The sequence below is a fragment of the Wolffia australiana genome, chromosome 17, assembly GCF_029677425.1.
Source record: "Wolffia australiana isolate 7733 chromosome 17, ASM2967742v1".
Taxonomy (NCBI): domain Eukaryota; kingdom Viridiplantae; phylum Streptophyta; class Magnoliopsida; order Alismatales; family Araceae; genus Wolffia; species Wolffia australiana.
This window is the reverse complement of record NC_135851.1, coordinates 2,341,443-2,363,899: the sequence shown is the minus strand read 5'-3', so window position 1 is coordinate 2,363,899 and position 22,457 is coordinate 2,341,443. Positions and strand designations below refer to the sequence as shown.

The 22,457-nt window shown below is 41.2% G+C and overlaps 2 protein-coding genes and 2 non-coding genes across 5 annotated transcripts; 2 read left to right on the top strand and 2 right to left on the bottom strand.

Annotated features, from left to right (window-relative positions):
- The first annotated feature begins 1,246 nt into the window (after nucleotides 1-1,246).
- LOC144714509 (pentatricopeptide repeat-containing protein At2g36980, mitochondrial-like) lies at nucleotides 1,247-3,830 on the top strand. The gene is made up of 2 exons (XM_078589257.1): nucleotides 1,247-1,929; nucleotides 2,062-3,830. Exons 1-2 carry the CDS (start codon nucleotides 1,608-1,610, stop codon nucleotides 3,360-3,362), a joined length of 1,623 nt encoding a protein of 540 aa, XP_078445383.1. The 5' UTR covers nucleotides 1,247-1,607; the 3' UTR covers nucleotides 3,363-3,830.
- TRNAP-UGG (transfer RNA proline (anticodon UGG)) lies at nucleotides 3,373-3,444 on the top strand. Its single transcript has one exon. It is a non-coding gene; the product is annotated as a tRNA-Pro (tRNA).
- Nucleotides 3,831-6,532: 2,702 nt separating the features above from the next.
- Nucleotides 6,533-6,604, bottom strand: TRNAP-AGG (transfer RNA proline (anticodon AGG)). Its single transcript has one exon. It is a non-coding gene; the product is annotated as a tRNA-Pro (tRNA).
- A 6,166-nt stretch (nucleotides 6,605-12,770) lies between these two features.
- On the bottom strand, nucleotides 12,771-21,604 carry LOC144714121 (sodium/hydrogen exchanger 1-like). 2 transcript variants are annotated; one of them, XM_078588807.1, is made up of 15 exons: nucleotides 21,450-21,604; nucleotides 20,888-21,123; nucleotides 20,690-20,808; nucleotides 20,013-20,110; nucleotides 19,818-19,877; nucleotides 19,684-19,730; nucleotides 19,407-19,601; nucleotides 19,280-19,326; nucleotides 19,142-19,208; nucleotides 18,961-19,061; nucleotides 18,771-18,872; nucleotides 18,538-18,676; nucleotides 18,395-18,457; nucleotides 17,575-17,658; nucleotides 12,771-13,172 (listed from the first exon to the last, which is right to left on the bottom strand). In XM_078588807.1, exons 2-15 carry the CDS (start codon nucleotides 21,065-21,067, stop codon nucleotides 12,867-12,869), a joined length of 1,608 nt encoding a protein of 535 aa, XP_078444933.1. In that variant the 5' UTR covers nucleotides 21,068-21,123; nucleotides 21,450-21,604; the 3' UTR covers nucleotides 12,771-12,866. The 2 variants fall into 2 exon arrangements, with proteins under 2 accessions (XP_078444933.1, XP_078444932.1); XM_078588806.1 differs by having other exon boundaries at nucleotides 20,888-21,565.
- Nucleotides 21,605-22,457: the final 853 nt, after the last annotated feature.

Sequence of the window (22,457 nt, the reverse complement as noted above, 5' to 3'; positions counted from 1 at the left end):
TTGATTAAGGCCCTAGCGAGCTGTCCTCTGACTTGGCAAGTTGGCACACTTTTCTGACTTGGCGAGCTGGCGCACTCGTCTGGTGCTGACTCCTTAACAATAGGAAAGGAGAGAGAGAGAAGAGAGATGAGAGCGAGAGGGGGGAGGAAGGGAGAGAGAGGAAGGAAGAGAGAGAGACAGAGAGAGGGAGGAACGGAGAGAGAGAGAGAGGGAGAGGGGAGGAGGAAGAGAGAGAGCGGAGGGAGGAAGAGGGAGAGAGAGAGAAAGGGAGAGGGAAGGAGGGAGAGAGAGAGCGGAGGGAGGAAGAGGGAGAGAGAGAGAGAGAGAGAGAGAGAGAGGGAGGGAGAGGGAAGGAGGAAGAGAGAGAGCGGAGGGAGGAAGAGGGAGAGAGAGAAAGGGAGAGGGAAGGAGGGAGAGAGAGAGCGGAGGGAGGAAGAGGAGAGAGAGGAGGGAGAGGGAAGGAGGGAGAGAGAGAGCGGAGGGAGGGAGAGGGAGAGAGAGGGAGGGAGAGGGAGGGAGAGAGAGAGAGGGGGGAGGGAGGGAGAGGGAGAGAGGGAGAGGGAAGGAGGGAGAGAGAGAGCGGAGGGAGGGAGGAAGGGAGGGAGGAAGGGAGGGAGAGAGAGAGAAATATATATATAGAGAGAGAGAGAGAGGAAAAGGGAGAGGGAGTGAGAGAGAGAGAGAGGGAGAGGGAAGGAGGGAGAGAAAGAGTGGAGGGAGGGAGAGAGAGAGAAATGTAGAGAGAGAGAGGGGGGAAGAGGGAGAGGGAGAGGGAGAGAGAGAGAGGGAGAGGGAAGGAGGAAGAGAAATAGCGGAGGGAGGAAGGAGGGAGAGAGAGAGAGAGGAGGAGGGAGAGGGAGAGGGAGAGGGAGAGAGAGAGAGAGAGAGAGAGAGAGAGAGGGAGAGGGAGAGAGAGAGAGGAAGAGGGAGAGGGAGAGAGAGAGAGAGGAAGAGGGAGAGGAAGAGAGAGGGAGAGAGAGAGAGAGGGAGGAAGAGGGAGAGGAAGAGAGAGGGAGAGAGAGAGAGGGAGAGGGAGAGAGAGAGAGGAAGAGGGAGAGGAAGAGAGAGGGAGAGGGAGAGGGGGAGAGAGAGAGAGAGAGAGAGAGAGAGAGAGAGAGAGAGAGAGAGAGAGAGAGTTGCCAACTTGCCAACTTGCCAACTTGCCATTCAAAACAGTTAGCTTCTCAAGAAAAAGAAAAAACGACCATCCAATTTCAAACGCCTATAAAAAAAAGCGGGCAACCTCATTTCCTCCTCACCTCTTCCCAAAACCCAATTTTTCCATCTGGGTTACCCTCTCCTCCCCTTCCCACCGCTTCCCCTCCCCCTCTTCCTCACCCCCTTCCTTCCACAGCAACGGGGCAACCTCTCTTCATCTTCACCCTTCTCCATCTGGGTAAGTCTCTTTTCCCCTTCTCTCAGCCATTCCCAAAACCCAATTTTTTCATCTGGGTCACCCTCTCCTCCCCTTCCCACCACTCCCCTTCTCCCCCTTCTTCATCCCCTTCCCTCCTCAAACCCTTCTCAAAACCAAATTTCTCCATCTGGGTCAGTCTCTTTCCCCTTGCCACCGCTTCCCCTCTCCCCCTCCATGACCCCCTTAAGCCATGGATCCCATCCCCTCCACCCGCCTCCTCCTCTCCCTCGCCCGCTCCGGCGCCATCTCCGCCGCCCGCCGCCTGTTCGACGAAATGCCCATCCGCGACACCATCGCCTGGAACGCCATGCTCGCCTCCTACGCCCAATCCCCCTTCCCCCACCTCGCCCTCCGCCTCTTCCCCGCCCTGCTCGCCTCCTCCGCCGCCGCCGACGCCTTCTCCCTCTCCGCCGCGCTCTCCGCGGCCTCCTCCGCCGCCGCCCCCTGTGCCGGCGCCGCCCTTCACGCCGTCGCCGTCTCCCTCGGCCTCGTCCCCGCCTCGCGCCCCGTCGGTAACGCCCTCGTCAAGCTCTACGCCTCCTCCTTCCAGCCTTTGCTTGCCCATAAGGTCTTCTCAGAGATCACAGCTCCTGACCATCGCTCTTGGTGCTCCCTCCTCGCCGCCTTCGCTGCTGCCGGCCCAGTTGCCGCTGCCCGGAAGCTGTTTGATGAAATGCCAGTGAGAAGTCCTGTTGCCTGGAACACTCTCCTGAAGGGGTATGCCGATTGGGGGGAATCAGAACTTGCAGTGTCTTTGTTTGTAGAGATGGCCGGAGACGGGTTCGTCGGCGACGGGCATACCTTCTCCGTTCTCGGCTCGGTCGCCTCGGAGACGGGGGACCGCCGGCTGGGGCTATCCGTCCACGGGAAGGTGATCAAGCTCGGCTGGGCCGCTGCCGTCGAGGTGGGCAACTCCCTGATCAGCGTTTACGCCAAGCTCGGCCTTCCCGGGGATGCACAGAAGGTGTTCGATCATCTTCCTGAAAGGACCCAGATATCCTGGAATGCCGTCATGGATGCGCATTCAAGGTCCGGCCACGTCGGGGCGGCGATGCGCCTCTTCGTGGCGGCACCGGAGAGGAATGCTGTCTCGTTCACCACTGTCATCGCCGCCATGGCTCGGCAGGGGCAGCCAGGGCAGGCTCTGGAGCTCTTCTCCGCCATGATCAGTGCCGGGATCGCCCCCGATGAGCTTGCCTTCGCTCCAGCACTCAGCGCGTGCTCGGCGCTGGCGCTGCTGAACCCGGGAACTGCCGCCCACGCTGTAATTCTCCGGCGTGGCTTCGACACCGACCTCCTCCTCTCAAATGGGATCATATACATGTATGCCAAGTGTGGGGACCTGCGAGCCTCGATGATGGCTTTCCGAGGAGCTCAATTCAGGGACTTGGTTTCCTGGAACAGCTTGATACTCGGTATGGCGGTTCACGGGAAGGCGGGGGAGGCGATGGCGGTGTTAGCAGGGATGGAGAAGACGGCGAGGCAGACAGACGGGTTCACCGTCTGCGGGGTGCTCGTGGGGTGCAGTCATGGGGGCATGGTGGAGCAGGGGATGTCTTTGTTTGCTGAATTGGTGGATGGCGATGGGGACGAGGTCGTCAGTTGTGCCGTGGACGTGCTCAGTCGAGCCGGGATGTTGCGGGAGGCGGCGGAATTGGGGGTGATCTGTGGTGATTCGGACGAGGATGAGGAGGCGGTGGCAGCGGGGATGGTGGCGCTGTCGAATGAGCGGTGTATGGAAGGGAATTGGGGGGGGGCCGAGGACGTAAGAAGGGCGATGGCGGCCCGGGGGACGAGGAAGGAGGTGGGTGGCAGCTGGGTGGAGATGGGGGGTGTGGTGGAGGTGTTTGGGAGTGGGGTTTTTGGTGGGTTGCTGGAGGGGGAAGTGGAGATGGTAAGGGAAGTGGTGGGTTGTCTTCATTTAGAAATGAGACAATTGGGTTGATATTTCGACAGGGCATTTGGTCTAGTGGTATGATTCTCGCTTTGGGTGCGAGAGGTCCCGAGTTCGATTCTCGGAATGCCCCTTTTTTTGGTCCATCATCATGCTTTTTGATTGATGATATCTGCCAACCGTTTTCCATGTCTCTCTCTAGATTTCATGGATTACTGATTTCTGTAGCTACGTGTGGGTTTCTTTCTCTCTCTCCAGATGGACATGCATTACTGCTTCGCAAAATACCGATGATCTTCTCTCTTTCTCCAGAAGCTCATATTTCAATGCTCTCTCTTCCATTCATGTAACTTTCTCTGTCAGTTTTAACATCTTGTTCAACGACTTTTGAAATTTCTCTCTGTCTCTCTCTTTAATGAAGAGTACCCTGGGCTGCTATTTATTTTTAACATTCTGTTCAGTAACATTTGGAAAATTGTGCAGTCTCTCTCCCTTTAATGAAGATTACCTTGGGCTGCTTTTTTGTCTCTATGTAAAACTTGCAAACTCCATTCTTGCAACTTTCTCTCAGTTTTAACATCTTGTTCAATGACAGTTGAAAATTTTACGATCTCTTTCTCTCTTAAATGAAGATTACCTTGAGCTGGTATTTTGTTTAAAGACATTGGAAAATTGCACGGTCTCTCTCTTAAATGAAGATTAGCTTGGGCTGTTGTTTTTTGTCTCCAGTGTAAAACTTGCAGACTCCATTCATGTAACTTTCTCTATCGTTTCGACATCTTGTTCAATCACATTGGATAATTTTAGTCTCTCTCTTTCTCTCTCTCTCTCTTCATTGAAGATTATTTATGGCTGTTATTTTTGTCTTCATGTAAAACTTTCAAACTCCACTCATGTAACTTTCTCTACCAGTTTAAACATCTGATACAATGACATTTGAAAATTTCAGTCTCTCTCTGCCATAAATGATGTTTATGCTGAGCTGCGTTTTTTGACTCGGTGTGAAACTTAACTTTCTCTCTCTTATTTTTATCTTACCATGTTTATTTTTAAAATTTGTGGCGTTCTCTCTCTTGTGACAATCATAATTTATATAAGTTATCTCTCCCTCTTTCCCTTTCTCTCCCTTGGGATAAATGTTTTGAGTTCACTCGTGCAATTCTTTCTCTTATTATGTGTCTCATTATTCTCTCTCTCTCTTTATCTCTCTTGGATGGATAAGATTCTTTTCACTGCGCCTCATTTGACGATCTTACACGAAGAATACTTAATATTCTTTCTCACTCTAAAATGAAGAAGATTATCAGTGGCTTTTTTGTCACGGTTTCAAATATACAGATTTCCCTCATGTTACTCATTCTCTCTCTTATTTTAATCTCGGCACACATACCATTATTAATTCATCAACACAATTCTTTCTCGTGTTCTCTCTCTAGTGAGTCTTCTGTCTTTCTCTCTCTAGTGAGTCTTCTGTCTTTCTCTCTCTTGTGCCAGCCATAATTCCCTTTTTAATGAGGAAGGTTTAGTGGGCACTTCATACCATCTTTCGTTTTCTCTCTTAGGCGATGAAGCTTGCATTGGCATACATGCTTTAAACTCATTGATGCAATTCTCTCTCTTGTTTTCTCCCTCGTCACTGTCTTTATTCTTCGGTAGAGAAGTTTGCATGTATCTCTCTTTGATTCGGGAGTTGAATTCATGTGTAATTTCTCTCTCTTTCTCTCTCTCCTTCTCTCTCTCTTTCTTTCTCCCACTCACTTCCTCTCTCTCCCACTCCCTATTCTCTCTCCCCCACTCCCTCCCTCTCTCTCTCTCTTTCTCTCTCTTCTGTCTCTCTCTCTCTCTCTTTCTCTCTCCCCCACTCCCTCTCTCTCTTTCTTTCTCTCTCCCCCCTCTCTCTCTCTCTCTCTCTCTCTCTCCCCCACTCCCTCTCTCTCTTTCTTTCTCTCTCCCCCCTCTCTCTCTCTTTCTTTCTCTCTCCCCACTCCCTCTTTCCCACTCTCTCTCTCTCTCTCTCTCTCTCTCTCTCTCCCTCTCTCTCTCCCTCTCTCTCTCTCCCTCTCTCTCTCTCTCTCTCTCTCTCTCTCTCTCTCTCTCTCTCTCTCTCTCTTTATTTCAGAATTATCTGTCAATGACAAAAATGAGTGGGCTTCTAGAGAGAGAGAAATGCAAACAATAGCAGTAAAAAGGGCATTAAAAACAATTACAGCGAAGGAGAGGATTAAAGAGTGGAATGTGCATGAAATACAGAGCATTAAAATATGGGCATAGAAATAGGAGGGAGGAGCATTAAATTATGGGCTTCTAGAGAGAGAAGAACATACGCATCTAGAAGAGAGATAGATAAGATCATGGGTTAAAGGTACACAAAGAGAACAAGACCATGGTGAGTGGAAAGACAAGCGGAAGATATTACTAGAAAGAGAATGGATCAAAAAAGGCATTAAACCATAGACATAGATAGAGGGAGAGAGAGCATTAAAAAATGGAATCTAGAGAGAGAGATGAGAGAGAGAAAATATGATATATGTTTAGAGTGAGCAGTAAAGCATGGGTATCTAGAGAGAGAAAGAGAGATTCATTGAAAGCAAGATCATGGCAAGAGGGAAAATGAGGAAAGAGGATAAATGAAAATGGCCGTTAAACTATAGGAATCTAGAGAGAGAAATGGAGAACACAATCCCTATTTAGAGAGAGAGCAGAAAAGAAGACCATGGCAAACAGAAAATCAAATGGAAGATGGAACATTAAAATAATGCAAGTTTTACACCTAGACAAAACAAGCAGCCCAATGCAATGCCCATTCTAGAGAGAGAGAGAGTACAGTTTTCCAATGGCATAGGACAAAATTGTTAAAACAAACAGCAGCCCAAGGGTAATCTTCATTTAAGAGAGAGAGAGAGAGTGTGTATAAAATTTTCAAAATGTTAAAGCAGAGAGAGAAAGTTACATGAATGGAGTCTAAGTTTACAGTGAGATAAAAAGCAGCCCAGTGTAAAAGAAATTAAGAGAGAGAGAGAGAGACAGTAAAATTGTATACTGCCATTCAACACGATATTAAAGAAGAGAGAGAAAGTTACATGAATGGGATTCTAAATTTTCAGTGAGATAAAAAAGCAGCGCAATGTAATAAAAGTTAAGAGAGAGACTGTAAATTTTTCAAATGTTACTGTATTAAAATATTATTTTTTTATTATTAATGTACTGAAAAAATAAATTGGGGGGCATTCCGAGAATTGAACTCGGGACCTCTCGCACCCTAAGCGAGAATCATACCACTAGACCAAATGCCCAGTTTGAAAATAGATTTATTAATTTATATATTATAATAATATATTTAAATATCAATTATAATTATTTTTATATTCAAAATGTAATTAAATTTATGTTTTCTCAACCAATTCTGAAACTAATAATTCTGTATTTTTGTGTTTGATTTTTGGGAGCTGCCTGATTACCATAGAGTGCATTATTATTTCGTCTTTCTATAACAAATGTTGTTTGTGATACATAACGTTTACAAGGATATGACTATCAGCATTCATGGATATGTGTAATAATTTATCTAAGGTACCTAAAATGAGAAAATATTAGTTTATATGTATGCAATATCAAAGATGAAGGTGGAAATTGGTGGGACACAATAATTGAGCTAATATTATGGACAAAACATAGGGGGAAATTGTATAAAGATGCAGTGAAATCCCATCTTATTTTTTTAAAAGTATCATGATTTGTTTTGGTGTACTACTTAGTAAACGTAGTTGATATTATTGACATAAAACAGTCACAACGCTGTATAAAGAAGCAGTAAAGAACCCATCATCGATGTCTTTAGTCTATCATCATTTGTTTTGGTAAATTTACATACATTGCTCCTCCATTTGGATCATATTCATTAAAAATAGCTTTTACAATTTATGGAGTCATTTAAGTCCTATGGTTTTTGTATTAAAATTCATATACAACATAAACGGTCACTAGCTTAGCTATCAAGTCACTGTGTTAGGTGGTTTCCTTAGGAGTTGGTTTCTAGGATTTGAATTATAGGATTAGGATTATTATTGTGATTATAAATCAAAAAAATTATAATAAAACATATAAAAAATGAGAAGGGGAGGTGGTAAGTCCTGTCCTCCCTGATTAGGATTAGGATTAGTATTAGGAATAGAATTAGGATTAGGGTTAGGAAATGATTAAGAGATTGAAGGGAATGAGTAAGGTTGAGAGTTAGTTTAATAGTATTATGATGGTAGAGGTTATGTGAGACGAAGAGTGGTGGGGGATAATGATGATATATGTTGCATTATCCTAATAACTAATATTTAAGCTTGATCTCTATGATCTTAATTATATAAGAAATCAAAAAGATTATAATAAAACATATAAAAAATGAGAAGGGGGAGGTGGTAAGTCTTGTCCTCTCTTCCTCTGTTAAAAGTTTTCTTTGCTATTTTTTTTCACTTTCATCTCTTTATTTTATACATCCTGTTTATCATGTACACACGCTATCATTATGCACTAGCTAAGCAGGACCTCTTGTCTGGTGTCAAACTCATGTCATGCGGATGGCCATCATGCCTCCAACCTGGATACAGATGAATGGCTGTAATAAGGCACAGCCCAGGCCTAGCCTTCTGGACATTGTAAATATTTTTCATAACTGTAGAAAATGAATGGTAAGTTTTTACTTATTCATATAAATATTAGTGCTACATAATCAGTAAAGATGCGTATACCATACTGAGTCTAATTTATCAGCAACCATTATGTAAAATAATATTTAAACTCATTTTACGATGAATTGCCGAGACAGAGCATGAATATTTTAGTTGTGTAAAAGAAAGGCCATTATGAGCTAAATTAAGTCCTCTGGAAACATATGCATCAAATGTTAAATTCTTGTCCTCCTGAAGAGGGGTCAAAATGTTATAATGTTCATGATTGTTGAGTTTATAACAATTTAATATATTTTCATATGATATTTTAGATATATCGTTCATCATATTTAACAATTATCTTCTGTTTTTATATTTTTCTACCACTAAAGTCGTTTTTATTTTAAATGAAAACGTTTGTGTTATTTTATTTTTACTCTGTTTAAATTATTAACCCTAAAAATTTTACTTTGAGCAAAATCATTTGCTTTTTTTCCTTTGCTCTAACTAAATTAAATTTAAAAGATATTTTATCCAAGAAGTATAATCTGAAAATATTATCCTCCTTCCACGATATGAAATGAAAATTAGATTGAATCATGTTTTGATTGGCAGATGTGAATCATTCATCGGTCTAAATCTCAAACTGATCAGATGATTCTGATTATCGAAATCTTCCACTTTGAATGCTGATTATAGAAAATCTTTTGGTCTGATCTTTGAACCATGAATTTTAAAAATGTTAATTTTTAAAAAAGTTATGCACGTTGTGAATTAGAAAATGGGAATTAAAAAAAAAATTATGCACCTTGTGAATGGAGAAAATGGTGCCACTTCAAATGTTTCTGATGAACATTATGAATATAAAAATCGGGTGCTACAGAATTGCATTTGATCAGAATTTATTTGAATTATGGCGTACAAAAATGAGGAATTTGCTTCAAGCTATATGCCAACAAATTATCCATTTATAAACTACTTGTTATGTGAAACTCTGTAATTAAACTCAAATTTTATGAGATAGAGAGAGATGAAGAAGAGAGAGATATAGGGAGAAAGAGTGATGGAAAACAAGAGATGGAGGGAAATGAAGAAGAGAGATAAAGAGATATGGAAAGGAAGAGAGAGGGATAAATGAATAAGAGAGAGATAAAGGGCGAAAGAGAGATGGAAATCGAGAGATAGAGAGAAATGAAGAAGAGAGATAAAGATAAAGAGATATAGAAAGGGAGAGAGAGAGAGAGAGAGATAAATGAGTAAGAGAGAGATAAAGGGAGAAAGAGAGATGGAAAGAGAGAGATAGAGATAAAGGGAGAAAGAGAGATGGGAAGAGAGAGATAGAGAGAAATGAAGAAGAGAGATAAAGAGAAAGAGAGATGGAAAGGGAGAGAGGGATAAATGAATAAGAGAGAGATAAATGAATAAGAGAGAGATAAAGGGAGAAAGAGAGATGGAAAGAGAGAGATAGAGAGAAATGAAGAAGAGAGATATATGGAGAGATGAAAAGATAGAGGTAGAGAGAAATGAAGAAGAGAGAGAGATATGGAGAGATAAAAAGAGAGAGGTAGAGAGAAATGAAGAAGAGAGAGAGAGATATGGAGAGATGAAGAATAGAGAGATAGGGAGAGATACAAAGAGAAAGATAGAGAGAAATAAAGAAGAGAGAGAGAGATATGGAGAGATGAAGAATAGAGAGATAGGGAGAGATACAAAGAGAAAGATAGAGAGAAATAAAGAAGAGAGAGAGAGATGGAGAGATGAAGAATGGAGAGATAGGGAGAGATACAAAGAGAGATAGAGAGAAATGAAGAAGAGAGAGATATGGAGAGGTGCAAAGAGAGAGATAGAGAGACATGCAGAAGAGAGAGATATGGAGAGATGCAAAGAGAGAGGTAGAGAGAAATGAAGAAGAGAAAGATATGGAGAGGTCCAAAGAGAGAGATAGAGAGACATGCAGAAGAGAGAGATATGGAGAGATGCAAAGAGAGAGGTAGAGAGAAATGAAGAAGAGAAAGATTCTGAGAGAGAGAGAGGTGAAAAAAGAGAGATATTGAGAGATGCAAAGAGAGAGATAGAGAGAAATAAAGAAGAGAGAGAGCGATGGAGAGATGAAGAATGGAGAGATTGGGAAAGATACAAAGAGAGAGATAGAGAGAAATAAAGAAGAGAGAGAGATGGAGAGATGAAAAGAGAGAGATAGAGAGAAACAAAGAAGAGAGAGATATGGAGAGATACAAAGAGAGAGATAGAGAGAAATGAAGAAGAGAGAGATATGGAGAGGTGCAAAGAGAGAGATAGAGAGACATGCAGAAGAGAGAGATATGAAGAGATGCAAAGAGAGAGGTAGAGAGAAATGAAGAAGAGAAAGATACTGAGAGAGAGAGAGAGGTGAAAAGATAGAGATATTGAGAGATGCAAAGAGAGAGATAGAGAGAAATGAAGAAGAGAGGGATATAGAGAGATGCAAAGAGAGGGATAGAGAGAAATAAAGACGAGAGTGATGGAGAGATGAAAAGAGAGAGAGAGAGAGAGAGAAATGAATCGATGAAAAGAGAGAGATATGGAGAGATGAAGAATAGAGAGATAGGGAGAGATACAAAGAGAGAGATAGAGAGAATGAAGAAGAGAGAGAGAGAGATATGGAGAGATGAAAAGAGAGAGGTAGAGAGAAATGAAGAAGAGAGAGAGATATGGAGCGATGAAAAGAGAGAGGTAGAGAGAAATGAAGAAGAGAAAGATACGGAGAGAGAGAGAGGTGAAAAGAGAGAGACAGAGAGAAATGAAGAAGAGAAAGATACAGAGAGAGAGAGAGAGATGGAGAGATAAAAAGAGAAAGATAGTAAGAAATTAAGAAGAGAGGGAGATGGAGAGATAAAAAGAGAAAGTAAGAACTTAAGAAGAGAGAGAGATGGAGAGATGAAATGAGAGATAGACAGAGATGATGAGAGAGAGAGAGATGAAAAAAAAGGAATTAGATAATGATGACGGAGCTTTATTCACACATTTATATACCCAGCCACAATAAAAAAAAGAATGCAGGTAAAAAACTACTTACCAGGGATGAACACTGCACTCGGTGGGGGAGCCAGGAACAAATGGAACAAATCCACGCCCCCCAAAGATGGAGAGATAGAGAAATGAAGAAGAGAAAAATACGGAGAGAGAGAGAGAGAAATGAAGAAGAGAAAGATAGAGAGAAATGAAGAGAGAGAAAGATGGAGAGATAAAAAGAGAAGGGTTAATAGCACGAAATGTCCCAAACTTTTTCAAAAATCCGAGATATATCCCAAACTATTTTTTTGGCACGGTATATCCCAAACTCTCTAAGTAGACTCCTACATGTCCCGGTTATGACGTGGAATCCATCGTGGCTGCCAGGTGGATTTCTGGCCAGATTTTGACCTGGGCGGAATCCACCGGGCAGGCACGATGGATTCCACATCATAACTGGGATTAACCCTTTTCTCTCTCTATCCTCGATCAAACCTAGTTGAGAGAGAGAGAAATCGAGAGGGAGAGGCGTTCTAGAGAGAGAGAGCGAGAGGCATTCTAGTGAGAGAGAGAGACGTTCTAGAGAGAGATAGAGGTTTCAATGTTGATATTTTTTTTTGATAAGAGAGAGAGAGAGGCGTTCTAGAGAGAGAGAGAACGTTTCTCTCTAGAACGCCTCTCTCTCTCTCTCTCGCTCTCTCTCTCTAGAACGCCTCTCTCTCTCTCTTATCGAAAAACAAATATCGACATTGAACGCCTCTCTCTCTCTAGAACGTCTCTCTCTCTAGAACGCCTCTCTCGCTCTCGCTCTCTAGAACCCCTCTCTCTCTCTCTCAACTAGGTTTGATCGAGGATATAGAGAGAGAAAAGGGTTAATCCCAGTTATGACATGGAATCCATCGTGCCTGCCAGGTGGATTTCGGCCAGGTCAAAATCTGGCCGGAAATCCACCTGGCAGCCATGATGGATTCCACGTCATAACCGGGATATGTCGGAGTCTACTTGAGAGAGAGAGAGAGAGAGGGAGAGGCGTTCTAGAGAGAGAGAGCAAGAGAGCGAGAGAGAGGCATTCTAGAGAGAGAGAGAGACGTTCTAAAGAGAGTGAGAGGCATTCAATGTCGATATTTGTTTTTAGATAAGAGAGAGAGAGGCATTCTAGAGAGAGAGAGAACGTCTCTCTATAGAACGTCTCTCTCTCTCTCTCTAGAATGCCTCTCTCTCGCTCTCTCTCTAGAACGTCTCTCTCTCTCTCTAGAACGCCTCTCTCTCTCTTATCGAAAAACAAATATCGACATTGAAACCTCTCACTCTCTCTAGAACGCCTCTCTCTCTCTCGCTCTCTCTCTCTAGAACGTCTCTCTCTCTCTCTAGAACGCCTCTCTCTCTTATGGAAAAACAAATATCGACATTGAAACCTCTCTCTCTCTCTCTAGAACGCCTCTCTCTCTCGCTCTCTCGCCCTCTCTGTCTAGAACGCCTCTCCCTCTCGATCTCTCTCTCTCTCTCAACTAGGTTTGATCGAGGATATAGAGAGAGAAAAGGGTTAATCCCAGTTATGACGTGGAATCCATCATGCCTGCCAGTTGGATTCCGCCCAGGTCAAAATCTGGCCGGAAATCCACCTGGCAGCCACGATGGATTCTACTTAGAGAGTTTGGGATGTACCGTACCAAAAAAATAGTTTGGGATATATCTCAGATTTTTGAAAAAGTTTGGGACATTTCGTGCTATTAACCCAAAAGAGAAAGCTAGTAAGAAATTAAGAAGAGAGAGATGGAGAGATAAACAGAGATGATGAGAGAGAGATGAATGGAACAAGATAACGACGACGGAGCTTTATTCACACATTTATATACCCATGCATAATAATATAAAAAATAAGAATGCAGGTTAAAAAAAAAACTACTCACCAGGGATGAACACTGCGCTCGGTGGGGGAGCCAGGAACAAATGGAACGAATCCACGCCCCCCAAAGACGGGCCTCATGAACGCGTCGTCGAACTTGCGCCAGTAATGGTGCACACTCCTCCTCGGTATTGACAGAAGCATCCTCAGCCCGCTTCTCGGCCTCGCCAGCCCTCCGTCCTCTTCCACCAACAGCGGCGTCTGAAGCTCGTTCGGTGTCGGCGGCTCCGACGAGACGCTGTTCTGCCTGTTGATCCCGCACGGCAGCAGCAGCCTGATCAACGGCTTCGTCATCAGTCCGAACACCTGCGCCCATTTTGTTCGTTTCATGCGTCAGATTTTTTTTATAATTGTGGATGATGCTGATCTGGGAGATTGATATGATCCCGGCATGATCGTATCGTCTCCGATGTTCGGCCGGGGACGAGCCGCCTGAAGACGCGGTGAGGTAGAGACGATCACAAGGACAGGGGATCGTGATCAGACTTAGACGAGGAGAGGGGAGATAAGAAGATCTTACTTCAATCAACTTATTCTTGGGTGCCCACCGAAAGGGAGGGCATCCCTATTTAAAGGGAAATACATAATAGCAAATGACTAAAATGCCCCTGTGGGCTAACATGACGAAATTACCCCTAGGATCCTATCAGAGATGACAAATAAACATTCTGAATTTCAAAGATACTTGGAATGTATGATTTTCCATGATGAAATAAATGGTGGAAGACTCATTCGCCAAGGGAAATTTGAATGCATTTATGATCATGCAAGGAGTTTGCCATGGATGATGCTGATCTGGGAGATGACAAATAAACGTTTTTAATTTTGACACGATAAGAGATATTTGGAATGTGAGATTTTCCATGATGTAATAAACCGTGGAAGACTCATTCACCAAAGGAAATTAGAAAGCACGACTCAGATTTATGATTATGCATGAAGTTTGCAATGGATGATGCAGATCTGCGAGATGACAAATAAATGTTTTGAATTTTGATACGATCAGAGATATTTGGAATGTGAGATTTTCCATGATGAATGAAATAAACGGTGGAAAACTCATTCACTCAGGGAAATTTGAATGCACGCCTCAGATTTATGATCATGCAAGAAGTTTGGAATGGATGATGCTGATCTGGAAGATGACGAATAAACGTTTTGAATTTTGATACGATCAGAGATATTTGGAATGTGAGATTTTCCATGATGAAATAAACGTGAGAAAACTCATTCACGAAGGGAAATTCGAATTCATTTATGATTACGCAAGAAGTTTGCAATGGATGGTGTTTACTGATCTGAGAGATAACAAATAAACGTTATGAATTTCGAAGATATTTGGAATGTGCGATTTTCCATGATGAAATAAACATTGCAAAACTCATTCACCAAGGGAAATTTGAACGCATTTATGATTTTTTTTAATGAGAAATTGAACGCATTTATGATCATGCAAGAAGTTTGCAATGGATGATACTGATACGACTCTGCCACGTACGTATCAGAGGTCAAAGCGTCGCCGGTCAACGAAGTAGCCGTGGTCAACATAGAAGAACTATAAATAAAGCATTCAAGAAGGAGAAGGGCGTCTTTTGAAAAGCGTGGTTTCAAAGGCGGCCTGGAGCGCGGGAGAGTCCCGGATCCAGAGAGGAGGATGCGTCGCGAGCGACATTCCTATTTCCTTTTCTTCTGTTCTTCTGTTATCTCTTTCTCGAGGACTCCTGCCATATCTATTCTGGAACTCGTTGTTGGTTTGGATCTAAAGAAAGTTACTGGATCTAGGAAATCGATTTGTCTCTTCGAGTCTTTTTCCAGATCGGAACTATATCAGATACTGATCTGGGAGATGACAAATAACCATTCTGAATTTCAAAGTTGTTTGGAATGTGAGAATTTCCATGATGAAATAAACGTTGGAAGACTCATTCACCAAGGGAAATTTGAACGAATTTATGATTCTTTTTTAATAACAAATTGAACGCATTTATGATCATGCAAGAAGTTTGCAATGGATGATGCTGATCTGGGAGATGACAAATAAACGTTATGAATTTCAAAGATGTTTGGAATGTGAGATTTTCCATGATGAAATAAACATTGGAAAACTCATTCACCAAGGGAAATTTGTACGCATTTATGATCATGCAAGAATTTTGCAATGGATGATGCTGATCTGGGAGATGACAAGTTAAAGTTCTGAATTTTGATACAATCAAAGATATTTGGAATGTGACATTTTCTATGATGAAATAAACGGTGGAAAACTCATTCACTAAGGGAAATTTGAATGCACGCCTCAGATTTATGATTATGCAAGAAGTTTGCAATGGATGATGCTGATCTGGGAGATGACAAATAAACCTTCTGAATTTTAACGATATTCGGAATGTGAGATTTTCCATGATGAAATAAACGTGAGAAAACTCATTCACCAAGGGAAATTTGAACATATTTATGATTACACAAGAAGTTTGCAATGGATGGTGCTGATCTGGGAGATGACAAATAAAACTTCTGAATTTCAGAGATATTTGGAATGTGATATTTTCCATGAAGAAATAAACGTTGGAAGACTCACTCACAAGGGAAATTTGAATGCATTTATGATTACGCAAGAAATTTGCAATGGATGGTGCTGATCTGGGAGATGACAAATAAAACTTCTGAATTTTGATACAATCAGAGATATTTGAAATTTGAGATTTTCCATCATGAAATAAACGTTGGAAAACTCATTCAATCGGGGAAGTTTGAATGCACAACTCAGGTTTATGATTATGCAAGAAGTTTGCAATGGATGATGCTGATCTGGCAGATGACAAATAAACGTTTTGAATTTTGATACGATCAGAGATATTTGAATTCTAGCAAGTGTAGAATGTTCGAAATGGATGTTGCTAATCTACCATGAAATGAATATTCTAGCCTGACATGATCTCCTTCGTATCTTAAGCCTACTAAGGACATTTTTGTCTTTTTGTCCTTTACCCGAATGTCCCTTTAAAGATGTAGCCCTCCCTGTAGGAGGGCAGGAAAATACTATTTAGGCAAGTGGTATCTTGTGTCCACAAAGTTTGCCCTCATTGTAGACCCCAACGACCTCCACCCATCATCAAGTCTTGGCTATGTTGATAGAAACCCGCGAGTTCGTATCGAGGAGAGGACGAGAAGGGAGGGAGAAGACGATGGAGTGGTCATCGGCGAGAGGAGAGGCCCTGCCAGAATGGGCATCACTTAAGGAGGTATCACCCATGCGACGGACATCGCATGGGGGACACAGAGGAATAAGCTGATTCTATATCCTTGTCTGCCCTCCAAAAAGAGAGGGCTGCCCCATTTAAAGGGAAATGAACAAAGAAAATGACTAAAATGTCCCTATTGGGCTGAAACGATTAAACTAGTCCCAGATATGAGGGGAGACGGGGATCATATCATATGTCCAACCTTGCCAGATTCCCCTCCTGTCTGATGGGAACCTCCTTAGATCCTATCAGAAGAAACATTCTAAAAGGGCACAAGAGACCATAAACATGGTCAAACGACTTTGTCCAAGGCGCACGTGGGCGGTCAAATGACTTTGACCGGCAGAAATAAAGTCCTATATAAAGCCATCAAGAATTCAGAGGACGCCGCCATAGGCTGGCCTTCAAGAGATCTTTCCAGATCCGGAGGAGAGGAAGAGCCGATTCGGTCTTCCATATCGTTTATCCTTCTTTTCTTCATCTTCCTTTCTTACTTCTGCAATTGCAATTCCGTTCTTGATGCATTGACCTTGTTCTTGACATTGGTCGGTATTACACTCCTGCCTTTTTGACGGCATTTCTTGAGGAGAGGTCATAGAGTCGGATTTCTTCTCTCGACACAAAAGTTCCATACAGATCATTCAACATCTCATAATTTACTCGATAGATTGATACGAACCAGGATCCTATCATAGATCCCTAGTGGATCTTATCACTATCCCATTCACGAAATGAACCACGTTCGTTCGTATCATTTTCCCCCCAATTTATGGCATGGGTCAGATTTATGATTATGCAAGGGTTTTTTAATGGATGATGCTGATGAAAGAAATGAACTGGCTTAGGCTTTTCAATTGTTGATTCATTCAGAGATAATCGAACTCCAGTTGGTGTAGAGTGTTCAGAATGAAAGATGCAACTTCACCATGCAATAAATGCACAAAAACTTGCGACAGATGACGATAAACAGGGAGATGAAATGAAATAGGCTTTTTAAATTTTGATTTATCCAGAGATATTTGAAATCTAGCAAGTGTGTAGAATGTTAGGAATAGATGATACTACTACAACTTTAACTAAATGTCCTAAAAATTTATTCATTCAGGGACGTTTATGATTATGCTGCAAAATCTCTAGAATGGATGATGATAATTAGAGAGATGAAATGGAATATGCTTTTTAATTTTATTTCGTTCGGTGATATTGAACTTTAGTATGCGTGTAAAATGTTGTGAATGGGCAATACTAATCTAGTTTCAAATAGATGTCTGAAAGTTTATTCAGTCAGGGAAATTTATGATTATGCTGCAAAATATTTGCAATGAACGATGATAATCAGGGCGTTGGAGAAAAAGTGAACATGAAATGCCATGAATTTTCTCCAAACCAATTCATGGCGTTGATAAGATATATGGTATTAAGAAATTAAAATAAGGGATTCATATCTCAGTCTCCACGCCACTCACCACAGTGCTGAATAGGACTACGGTGATGGTGCTCGTGATCATGATAGCGTTCCCTCTCAGCTGTGTGTTCCCCGAGCTAGCAAACTGTAGATCCATGGGAGTGCAAAATTAGAGTTTTTTCCAGGTGATTTTTGCCAGTCCCTCGTGGAATGCAAAAAACGTGTGGACTTTAACAGTGTTCCATGAATTTTCAATGCAGAAAATCTCTCCCGAATTTTTTGCAGATAAGAAGATAGCATAACTATGTTTACAGAATGATGGCGCATTTGGATATGATATATGTCCTGGATTTTTTCGTCTAGAAAAGTGTTGGGCCTGATTTTTTTATGCGTTTAATAATATTTTCATACTTTGAGGGAAGAAAGCTGGATTTAAAAAACGGTTATGTATTATGCGTGAAATGAGAAGGATTTTCTTTCATTGATGGTAAAAGAACATATGCCCCAACGACAGAAATTTTAAAATTGATCAAATCCGAGAGGAATTGTTTCGCACGCATTTCTTCTGATATTATGCATACTCTGAGAGAATGGCGGTAACTAAATAAAACTAACAGAATTTTTTAATGCAAATTTCTGATTCAGCAACTGCCCCGAGAGATAATGATGATATTTTCAGATAATTGGAACACTAATCACGTGATTAGTATGAAATGAGAATACTAATGATTATGTTTGTTTTTTAAGAATTATGATCTCGAAACGTATTGTGGGTGACAATGAGAAATTGTCGCTGAATGAAAATATATTTCACACAATTAGAAGAAGAGTTAGTGCTATGTCGCACAGAAAACGGGATGAAAATAGGCTAAAATACACACCTTATTGTAGGCAAGAGCCATTGACACAGCACCCCTCATCAACCCAGCCCACCATATCACAACCTGTTGAATAAAGTATTAATTTATTTAAATTTATCCAAAAAAAGGAAAAAGTAAATTATTCATTTGAAAAAAATAGGAACCTGTTTCTTAAACAATATCTTCTCCTCGGGTGACCTTTTCATTAAATTTGACAGAAAAGACAGGGGGAAGACAAAGGCAGCTCTGCCTACAAGAACCAATCCCAGAAGAATTGAGCTCACTCCAATTGATTCCCCAGGGCTGTCCCAGAAAATGAATGACGCTAAATTAATAAATTTACAGGTATTCTAAAAAATTATGAAACATTTAGATTCTTGTAATTTTATAAACGTACCTGCTACTGACAAATCTCCATTTCTCAATGTCCAGGGCGTCCATGCCAACATAAAGAAAAATAAAAATCTCAGCGATGAAAGATAATGTTGCAAAGGTATGCCTGAAAAATAAGCCATATAATTAATGATTGAGAAAATAATAATTTTTGATTAATAACGGATATTTGATGAGTCAGGAACGGTCAGTACTTGGTTGTGACCCTGGAGCTCTCCGTCACGTTATGCCATGTGTAATGGGACATCAATATCCCACAGAAGAACACGGTAAGGATGCCACTCAGATCCAAAAGCTACCGCAAGTAAAAAATAAAATAAAAATATTTAAATTAGAGTTAATATAGGGAGGCCAGATTATTTAGGAAAGACTTACCTCAGCCAACATGTATGATAGGTACGCCATCAGCATCATGAGAGAAACCTCACGGTCAGTGGAGTGTCTGGCAATAAGAACTTACTCTTCAGATAAACTTAAAAATTGCAAATTGAACTTTGGCTGAGCGAAGCATACCTCCCGAAGTACAAAGTCTTTATGATATAAGCACTAAGTAATCCAGCCTGAAAATGAACAATTAAGAGACAGTTTAACTACAAGGTTAACAAATCGGATTAAAACATAAATTAAGAAATAAACTCACGAGAACTCCAAGCAAGGTGCTCATGACAAACAAGTATAAGAAGTTCCAGACAAAACGCAATGCAATTGCTGTGTCCATGTGTACGAGATCAAAGCTTTGGATTGCATTGAACAGCACCACTGATGTAGCATCATTAACAACTCCTTCCCCAAACACCAGACTATAGAGGAAAGGTGTTTCATCTTGATTAAGCACCTATCATAAAAAAATATATCAAGTTTTTAGAAATTTTCTCCAAGAACTGGATTTTGAAACTCATATTCATTGTTTTAATAACCTGCAAAGTGCACACAGAATCCGTCGCAGAGAAGATTGCTCCGATGGCTACACAAATTAAACAGAATATTGATCATCGAAGATTCATAAATATAACCTATGAAGATAAAGAAGAAGAAATATGAGAATACATACCAAGAAAGCCACCCATATCCAATCCCCCAAGATCCATTTTTCCTAATATCCCAATGGCCCCTGAAAATTTTGATACAAAGAAAAAGTTAAGTCCACTCGTAAAGATCTCAAATCGTGAGAAAAGAAAGCATCTAAGCGCTGGATAATATCTCCAAATAATAGCAAATTACCGAGATGTGGATAGAATCATCTCACCTAGTGAAATGACGACAAATGAGATCAGGGTCCCAACAGCACCAAAGAGCGTAATTGTCACGAAGTTGCGGAAAAATTGTTTCTTTTTTACCTGGAACCTGTAATTTCAAGTCCTCTATTGATTATTTAACTAGATATGATGCGCAGAATTCAAAGTTAAATTTAAAACTGAGCACCCATTACGATTTAGTTCTATCTTGATACTTCTATAGTAATCTTGTGTAGAGGGCTTAAGGAACTCATAAGATTCTCTGAAGGAAATCCCGTACATACTTCCATGTTCCTTTCTTGACAACGAAGAAATCCAAATGATATACCATATTCTTTGGAGGAAATTCCAGAAAACTCAAAATACGATCTGTTTTGAAGATCATCGTACCATAGACGTGCATATCACAAAACAAAATGGATTAGATGCGTTAATGTTGAAACTGGTAGTTCTTGCAATCAAATAATAATGAAATTAGGAATAGTAAAAGGATTGTGCATGCATTAATGGAAGAAAATAGACTCTGAAACATAAGTTCATGACATGGAATCTATGAGATAAAATTTCGAAAGCCTCAGAGATTTAACTCTTTGACACGATCACGGCAAATACCAAACAATGAAGTCTCGAACTGAGAAAATCAATATGTGGAATAACAATGAGAAACTATTCAACAATAAATACGCACCCAGCATTGAAGATAATCGGAGGAAGAAGGTAGATGAAGAACAGATCCTCGCTGAAGACGAGAATGTGGGAACTCTTTCCCTTCGTTGTCAACAAAATTATCACTCCAGTACAGAGCCCCTGCATTTCTCAAAAAATTGATTAGAATGAATGAACAAAGCAACACGAGATGATGGACGGGGTAAGAGTTTGAACTAACGATGATTAGAGCAGTGATTGACTCGTTCATCCACCGATTCTCCTCGAGCAGGTGTCCGATGACAATACAAGCGCACAGCAAAGTGATGAAGATGGTGATGGAGACAACAGAAGCATGGTCGGACGTGGTAAGAATCCCCATCCTCTCCAACGCCATCATAAATCCCGAACTTACAGCCATCACAACTCACAGAACAATAACAACCAAACAGATGAAACTACCTACGTCCTTCTCCGCTGAAATATTTCCAAAAAACATTCATAAACACGACAATTCGCCGCCCGTACCACGCTGATAGCAGCAATTCATCTCCTCGGACAGCCAGGACAGCAGAAAACTTTAAAAAAAACGCGAAAGCGCCAACTGTCACGCATCCATCGATGCTGAATACGATCTCGCCGAAGAAAATTTCTTCTCCGGAGATCTAGCGCCGCGAAAGAACAGATATGGAGAGGACGAATCGCAAATTAAGCAATTCGCCTCCACTTGCAGCCAGGACGGCGGAAAATTTCAAAAAAATATCTCAAAAAAGGCCAAAATTTTCGCAGTAACGAGAGATTACGCGTTCATCGATGCTGAAGACGATCGCACCGAACAGATTTTGCGATTTGCAGGAGATCGATCTCTGTGGAAGAACATCCTCGAAGCAGACGATTCACAAAATTTAAGCTTTGAACGCCCTCAACCTCTTCTACTATTAACGACCTCTGGTTTTGGTCACCGCAATCTGGTCACCGCTTTTTTAATAAATATGTATTTGGAATTTTGGAATTTCCAGCTCAGCAACGGTAAGCAAAATTGGCCAATCGGACATGACCACGTTAGCAGAATTTCTTATTTTCTGAAATTTTGAAGTACGGATTGAACGTTGTCAGATTCCGACCGCATATTGTTACTGGTATTAACAGTATTTTGCATAATAGAAGGTTTCAAATGTAACTTCGAGTTGTTTTTAGGAGTTGCATTTAATTTCAGCTCTGCCGCGCTAAGCAAAATTGGCCAATCGGAGATAACCACGTCAGTAAAATAAAAATATCTGATTTTCTGAAATTTTAAATTATAGAATAATGGCTGTCAGATCGCGATCGAAAAAGGTATAAACGATATTTGACATAAAAGAAGGTTTTTTTATTCAATTTTAGCCGTTCTAGGACTTGCCATTAATAATTTGGAATCTTGGAATTTCCAGCTCGCCGGTAAACACGTGATTCAAAAAAGAACCAATCGGAAAGTGCCACGTCAGCAAAATAAAATTATCTAATTTTCTCAAAATGTTAAATATGAATAAACAATGGCAGATCCCGACCGGTAAATGGGCTGGTATGAACGACATTTGGGGAACTACAAGGTTGTAAATGTAAATTTCAGTTATTTTAAGTTTTAATTTAAATATTGGTCTGACTGGCAGCGCCAGATCAGAAGCTGACGTGGCACGTTGTCGCCTAGCTGGAGTCATGGAGCTGACGTGAAACCACGACCGTTCATTAAAAATACAAAAAAAGAATTTTATAATGCAAAATGCCAATATTTTAATACATTATAAATACTTACCATGCAAAAAATAGGGCAT